The sequence below is a fragment of the Ahaetulla prasina genome, chromosome 10 (assembly GCF_028640845.1).
Source record: "Ahaetulla prasina isolate Xishuangbanna chromosome 10, ASM2864084v1, whole genome shotgun sequence".
In the NCBI taxonomy this organism is placed as follows: Eukaryota; Metazoa; Chordata; class Lepidosauria; order Squamata; family Colubridae; genus Ahaetulla; species Ahaetulla prasina.
In genome coordinates, this window is record NC_080548.1 from 33,805,865 (window position 1) to 33,813,298 (window position 7,434).

The following is a 7,434-nucleotide window of genomic DNA, read 5'->3' on the forward strand; positions in this document are numbered from 1 at the left end:
CAGCATGTCCTGCCCCACCCCCACCCAGAATTGCAGGATCCTGCAAAACTCGTTTGGCAAGGAGCACCTCCAGTCCTGGGCAGGGATCCCAAAAGGAAAACAGCAGTGCTGGCAAGAGGCAGACCAACCTCAGGCCTGGCCAATCCTTGGTCTTGGGAGCAAAGAGCCCAACCAGCCCTCCTGCCCAGGAAATGTCTAGGCTGGGATTGGAGGGAGGCAGAGAATTCCAAGGCTGAGCATCTGATTATATTTTCGGCAGGAGCTCCAGTGCCACCAGGCAACCCATCACACAAGCTCCAAGCTGCCGTTTTGCCTGGCCGGTCAGGAAGCCGAAGCTGGAAGGAGCTAAGCTCTGGCTGGGGGTCGATGACTCCTCCCTATTTCTACTTGAGGGATAGGAAGGGGGCCTAAACCTTGAAGGCCTTTTCTGCACTGGAGGACTTAGCTATGAGGACCAGAGCAGATCTGTCTTTGACAGAGGAGGGGAGCCAAAAGTTGCATCCATTTGGGGAAGCCCCTTGGGGGATGCAGCATCTTCCTGAAATCTTAAGCGGCATACAGCCCAGCCCTGGAAATCTGGATGGTCCCAACCCTGTCAGCCTTTTGCAAGGCTCTGGAGCCCTGGCAGTTTCCCAGGGGCTTGAGTCTCTGCTGCTGCTGCTGCAATTGCTGGGGTTTTTGTAACTTTAGGTGGTATGTTTTCATCCCTGGGTGCAATTGAGAAGAAAAACTTGCTCTTAAGCAGAACCTGCAAGGGTCCCCTTCTTGCAGGCCGCGGGATTAAGCCCCACCCATCAAGGGTTCAGTTTTGCAAGACTCTGATAGCTCTTGGTCACTGAAGCCCCCCCACCCCCCTTTTGAGTTCAAACATTTGTCCACTAGGATTCCAAACTTACAGCCAAGTGTTCAATAGCTGCTCTGACAGTTTTGCAGCAGCATAAAAACCACTCTGGGAAGACAAACCTTTGCTCTCAATCAAAAGCGAATGGTGACTCTTTTATGAACTAAGCAGCACTGCCAGGCCAGCTTGGAAATGCAATCAGCCAAGGGGGGATCAGGGCCCAAGCTGGGTGCTGCTCCCCTCCCACCCCCATGGGGCAACTCCTCACTTGGCCTGTGGTGAGAGAGTGGGGCAGAAAGTTTCAGGGGCTTACACAGCAACCGCCCCAAGAACCGAGACCCACAAGCCTCTCCGGTCAATAAGATCCAAATCCAAAAGAAAGAACAAAGAAACACATTTATTGCCCAAAGGAAAAGCTCCAGGTGCGATGTCTGGCCGTCAGACTCTGGGTACAAAGCTTTTGCCAGGACTCGGCTGCTTTCTTTCAGACTCCACACATCCAAAGGGCAGACAGCTCCGCCGGCCTTTCGTGCAATCGCAACTTGTTTCACTCATCCACACACACACGCACGCACGCACACACACACTTACCTGCACAGGAGACAACATTAGAGAAACATAAACAATTTTACAGGCAAAAACTAGAAAAAAAGGCCAACAGTTCAGGAAATGCCCCCACTTCAGGACGGGGCCTCACTTCTTGGCAAAGGAGATCTTCATAGCATTGTTCTGGGTGATCTTGAACCCTTGGAGGGCATCACGGGCGGCACCAGCCTGCACCTCATTGTCGAATTCAACGAAGGCAATGTCATGGCGCCCGGGCACCAACCTCACCTCCTTGAAGCCAGGGAACCTGCAGCAAAGCAAAGAGAGCAGCTCAGGGCTGAATCTGCAAGGCTGGCATCTTGGAAGAGAATGGGGCCGCAGAGTCCCACCCCACTCTGAGGGAAATGCACAAGGCCATAAAGTCAAAAAAGGGTTCTTGCATTAAGAGGCTCTCGTGGGCATCAGCATAGGAAAGGCTGGTGCGCACAGAGCATGGAGTGAAGTCCGCTGCCCGGTCCTCCCCCAAAGCCTCTCCAAAGAGCGGAACTTACTGATTGAAAAGCATGGACAGCATCAACTCATTCGTCTCCTCGGGAAGGTTGGTGAGGAACAGGATGTGGTTAGGCGGATTCTCGGACAGCTGCAGGGGGCAGAAACATCCCACCGTTCTGATCGCTTAAGGCCCAGGAAGGAAGGGCCCTTGGACCCCCTTATCAAAACGGGAGTAAGACACAGACCCCCAGTGGTTTCTACCCAATGAACCAGCCCTGACCAAGCTGGCCCTGGGTCGCTCACCTGCTGCGCTGTGGCCATCTGTCCTGGCAGCATCTGTTGTGGTGGCATCGCCCCTGGAGGGATGGAGCCCGGTGCCATGCCAGGTGGTGGCATCATGCCTGGAGGTGGCATGTAAGGGGGCTGCCCTGGCATGTGATGCATCACACAGGGGCCCTGGTTCATGGGGGGCATGCCCTGAGGAGAAAGCCAGGGATACAGGAGGTTCATGCTATGCCTCCCTCCTGCACCTCAGAAAAGCCAGCCTGGGGCCCTACCCCTCCAAAAGGCACAAAGAGACCCCCATCTCTTGCGGCTGCAATTCAAAAGCCAGCATGAAACTTCCAAAGAGCCCTGAATCACAAGACCAGGCCAGGGAAGAAAAAAATTCACACTTCAGAAAAAAACCACAATCCCTCCACACTCTGCCAGGGTCTGGGTTTCATCTTGGAGAAGGGCATCCTTGTTGTTTCCCCAGTGTCCAGAGGCACTCACTGGCACGGTGCCCTGGACAGAGGGGGCAACTGGGGCAGCTGCTCCTGGCATCTGCTTCTTAACTGCTTGCGCCTCCTGGCCTTTGGGCTTTCGCTTCTCTCTCTTGCGGTCCCGCTCCACAAAAGTGCCCTTCATCTTTGCTATGATGTCAGAATCTGCCTTGGCATACTGGATCCTCTGGGTATGGAAAAGAAGCACCAAGTTACCAGACACCTGGCAAGCAAACTCCCAAGCTTCACTGGATCACAATGGCAGAAAAGGCCATCTTGGTCCAGCCACATGGGAGTTCACAGGCATTTGGCTAACGGCAATTAGATCTCCTTTCTCAGGAGAGCCACCTGCCTCACCCCCCACCCCCCGCCCAAGCCAAGAATGGTGGTGACTCACCATGGGCTTGTCATAAAAAGGGAACCCCTGCATGGAGCGTAAGGCATTAGTGGAACTGCAAATCTCTTTGAAAATGACAAAGGCCTGGCCTCTCATTTTCAGGTTGCGGGACACCAGAATGTCGAGGATCTGCCCAAACTGGGAGAAAATGGCGTACAGAGACTTCTTGAGCTCTGGAGAAAAAGGAAACATTTTTAACTTTTGCTCTATGCTGCAGTCGTATCTCCTTCAGTCAAAACACACATAGGTTATTATGTTCTTAAGATACCTCAACTCTGGGACAGTTTTTGTCCTTCCATAAATACCAGGACAAAAATAAGCAAAATTTGCACACAAAGCATAGATGCTGCAATATATGCTAACATACTCCAAATACTCTTCCTTTCCAGGAGAATCTAGGAACCCAAAATAGATCACCAATACGGAAACTGCAGCCCTCCTAAGGCAAAATCCCCACCCCTAAAGAAATCCCCAACTCACCATCTTTCTTGATTTTCTCATTGAGATTATTGATGTAGATGGTGTGGTTGGACCGGGATTCTGGGACCGCCATGACAACTGCAAAACTGAGGCTGACAGGGAATGAAAAGATTCAACCAAAGTAATTAATTTTTGCATTAAGATAAAACTGAAAAACAAGAGAAAAAGCTTAATTATGGAGAAGTTGAACTGGAACACTCAGTCAGCCCCAAGGAAAGGGCCACCCGTCCATCTCCAACACTCCACAGAACGGAAGGGAAGGAGCCTGTGGTTCCCCGTTACCGAGACCGGGTAACTGAGAGCGGAAAGGAGATCACTCGGTAAAGCATGGCCACCAGAGTGCCTTGATGGGAGGGGCAGGACGGAATGCAAGGAAAGCGCTTTCCTCCAAACGGCCGGCTCTGGATCAAATGCCGCTCGAGCCTTCCTCCTCTTCGGAGCAAACCAAACGTTGTCTCATATTGTGTATTATCTACCCGGGATCCACTTTCCTTCTAAGAAACCGCGACCGCCGCTTCCCTTCTAATTCCTTTTTTTAATTTATTTTTTAAAGCTTTTTATTAATAATTCAAAATTATTCCGCTCGAGCTGCGACGGCTGCTACCCGGGATGCTCTGGCTCACGCGCGCGCCCCCACGTCCTGGAGAAGCCAAGGAGGCGGCGGCGGCGGCGGCGGCGGGGGGGGGGGGCGCTCGGACAAACGAAAAGCGCAGTCCGCGCCGCTGCCCTCGAACGGAAAGCCCGCCCAGCGCCTCGCCCCCAGCGACACCCCACGCGCGGATGGCGCCCCTCTCGCCCGATCCCTCACCGATCCTGTGCAGGCCGCGTCAGCTCACGAACAAGCGGTCCCGCCGAGCCTTCCTCGCGTCCTCCACTATTGGACGATCGTTTGCCAATCACCGCTGGGAGATGACGACTTCCTCTGCCTCGCTAACGTCCAATGGCCAGCGTGCCTTACTTTTTCTCCCACCCTAAATGGGGTCATGTTAGGAAGATCTCTTCCGGAATGTACCCCGCCCATCATCCCAGTCGCAATGTTCGATTGGTTGATTAATGAAATCAGTCCAAGATCGGCGCGTCACACGCTGGGAAATAGATTGCGTCATCTATTAACTGACGCGAATAGATGACGCAATCCGAGTACCGCCTAACCAACCAATGACGATTCGGCCGAAGGCTTCGTGACCCTTGACCCGCTGGGTGTGAGGCGGCATGGCTGAGTTCGTCCGGAGTTTGGTGGCGGAAGGCCCCGCGCCGCCGCCGCCGCCGCCGCCGCCGCCGCCCCCCCCTCCCCCGCGGGGCACCGCGTTCCTCCTGGCGACGGCGCAGCAGGCGGGCGGCCTAGGGGACCGCGGCGACGTGAGGGAGCTCCTGAGGCGGCAGAAGGCCCGGTAGGGCGACGATCGCTCTTGCGCGTTAACGGAGCCCGGGTGGCGCTTGGCCTCCGCGAGCGCGGCCGCCCTTTAGTACGCTGCTTGGGGGGCGCCGAGGGCGGGAAGGGCCGCTGGTGCCCGGCGGAGGCTCTGAGGCTGCCTCCCCGCTGCTGTTGCAGGTTCAGCCGGCATCTGACGTGGCTGCTGTTCCTCCGTCCCGTCCCGTCTCTCATCCAAGACGGCCCGCAGTGAGTATCGCTCGGAGAAGCTAGTGGGGTCTGGCCCGGCCCATTTCTGTATGATTAGTCCCTCCGGCTGAAGATTAAAAGATGCGGGCCTTCGTGCAGTCAAGAGCCTCCGGCTTTCTTCCTCCTGCAGGTGTGGTTTGGTGGCCCTTTGGATGGCCGGTGCTCACCTTTGCCTGCCTTCTGAGGTTCCCCTGGAGAGAATTAGGCAGGTGGCTTTGGCCAGAGGCTACACAGCCCAAGGAGAAATGTTCTCAGGTCAGTAGCTGAGAAAGACAAACGGTTACCCTGCAAATCTGTCAGGGGCCTAGAGCTTCTCTAGGTTGGCAGCGGGTGAACCACTGGTTCGGCTGCCCTGTTACACAGGGTGCCAGTTGGGTCAGATCCTCCTTTGTAACGAGCCCAGCATTCCCCTTGTCACCCCCCTCAGCCGCTGACATGGCCAAGCTGGCCAAGGAGGTCTTCCCCTGTAAAACAGAGCTGCTGTCTGGAGGCCTGCAAGGACAGAATCACAACAGGATTCTTCAACATCTCGGTGCTGGCTTCCCTGTGCTGATACCGTATCCTTCTCTAGGGAAGCTTTTCCTTTCCGTTTCCGTCAAGGTTTCTCTGACGTTTGAAACTGTTTACTGAGACTTTCAGTGGGTCTCTTGTCAGTGGGGGAAAGAGTGTTTTCACCCAAGGCAGCTGGTGCCACAGGGGAGCTTCCTCTTGAACCAATCTCCAGACCTTAATGCCTATTACAGCTATGACGAGGACTACAACCACGAGCCCTGCCTCAGGAATGGCTACAAAGCTCACTGGGCTGTTGCCTCTGGTATGCCCATGTCCCTGGATGGGGATTCTGGGAATCATGGTCCCAGCACAACTGATGGATGACCAAGTTTGGGGTGGGGGGTGCAGATCCTAATACATCTCTGTTGTGGAAGGGAGGTCAGTTGGGAAGGACAGATTTAGCCAGGGATAGGGTTAGATTTCAGTATCAGGACTAGCTTGCGTGAGCAGCAGTAAAGGCAGCCCCTCCTCCCCCGGTTCCACTGAGGGCCCAGAAATCTCTTCCCCCATATCTCATTTTTTTCCCAGGAGCTCTGCTTGGTCTGAAGAATGACTTCCACCTACCTGCCTGTCAGGAAGACGAGGACATCCCAGGGCTCTTCCATGCCAGCCACACTGCTTCAGCTGTTCCTTTGGAGGCTGTCGCTGAGACCTACCTGCTGTCAAAGCAGGGCAAGAGTTGCCGCTACCAGCTGTGGAACTATGCTCAGATACAGGAGAGCAATGCCCAGCTGACAGGCTTCAGTCCCCAGCGGGCAGCCGATGGAAAGGTGTACATTGTGCCCGCAGGGGGGGTGCGAGAGGGACTTTGTGGACAAGCGGTGCTGCTGCAGCCAAAGGCATGAGCGTGCTCTGGCAGCACCAAGTCTGCACTGGAAGGAGGCTGCACCTAGCTTTGCAGAAGCACCACGGGGCTGTTAAAGGGTCTTAGACAAATGCATGGGAACTGTTCACATTTAGCAGTGCCTTTAGACAGGAACATTAGGAGGCAAGAAAAAGAGGTGTCCGCCGCCCCCTCATGCAGAGCTCCAGGATGCCTGGACAAGGTTGGGGAGAGAAGTTTATACTTGAAGCTCATTTATGCCAACCAACCTGGCACTAGAACTTTGTGTTTCAGTAGAAGGAAGAATGCAGGAAATAAGGCTTTCAGGTAGCTTAAATTTCCTCTGCAGAGTGCTTTTTGCCTTTAGAAATTAGAACAGCTTACTGTTCTGATTATAAATGAGATCAACTTTGAAACTTTAAGGAGGGAATAGAAATGCTGGTGTGAAAGTCAAGCGACTGCCTGCCGTTTTGCCCTGTGCTGCTGGTGTTAATAAAGGAGCGTGACACTTTGGGCCTTGGCCGTGCAAGGTTTAGAGCTTCACTGGTTGCTTTTCCCTCTCTTAGCTGTCGCAGTTCCCTCGCTCTTTACAGCTGGGCCACAAATTTTCCCTTAAAATGCCTGACTTTTAAAACAGCCTTCCTCATTCTGTGCCAAGCGACTGCAAGAAATGGCTTGTTTGTGATGCTCCCCTCCAAGGAGCCAGCAAGGCAAAGGTCATTTTGAATTCGAGATGGTCTTTCCAGATTTTTCTTGAATTAGGGGTTTCTAGCCTGTGGGCTACGGCCCAGTAGTGGGCCATGCCCTAATCACCAGCGGGCTGCGTGAGGGCTGGCTGGTGCACACGCATTTGTGCGCACTGACAGCCCCTCTTGTATGAGCGTCGCCACATCACAGGAATTTGCAGCCCCACTTGTG

General features: G+C 54.2%; 2 protein-coding genes across 4 annotated transcripts; one reads left to right on the forward strand and one right to left on the reverse strand.

The window, feature by feature from the left end:
- Window positions 1-1,219: 1,219 nt before the first annotated feature.
- Window positions 1,220-4,457, reverse strand: SNRPA (small nuclear ribonucleoprotein polypeptide A). Of its 3 annotated transcripts, none has more exons than XM_058195662.1 (7): window positions 4,329-4,457; window positions 3,521-3,612; window positions 3,041-3,213; window positions 2,717-2,830; window positions 2,183-2,356; window positions 1,939-2,027; window positions 1,220-1,694 (listed from the first exon to the last, which is right to left on the reverse strand). In XM_058195662.1, exons 2-7 carry the CDS (start codon window positions 3,591-3,593, stop codon window positions 1,535-1,537), a joined length of 783 nt encoding a protein of 260 aa, XP_058051645.1. In that variant the 5' UTR covers window positions 3,594-3,612; window positions 4,329-4,457; the 3' UTR covers window positions 1,220-1,534. The 3 variants fall into 3 exon arrangements, with proteins under 3 accessions (XP_058051645.1, XP_058051643.1, XP_058051644.1); XM_058195660.1 differs by having other exon boundaries at window positions 2,654-2,830; window positions 4,329-4,456; XM_058195661.1 differs by having other exon boundaries at window positions 2,654-2,830; window positions 4,357-4,420.
- A 212-nt stretch (window positions 4,458-4,669) lies between these two features.
- On the forward strand, window positions 4,670-7,059 carry ACTMAP (actin maturation protease). Its single transcript, XM_058195659.1, has 6 exons — window positions 4,670-4,911; window positions 5,073-5,141; window positions 5,272-5,396; window positions 5,569-5,698; window positions 5,885-5,955; window positions 6,222-7,059. Exons 1-6 carry the CDS (start codon window positions 4,733-4,735, stop codon window positions 6,536-6,538), a joined length of 891 nt encoding a protein of 296 aa, XP_058051642.1. The 5' UTR covers window positions 4,670-4,732; the 3' UTR covers window positions 6,539-7,059.
- The last annotated feature ends 375 nt before the right edge of the window (window positions 7,060-7,434 follow it).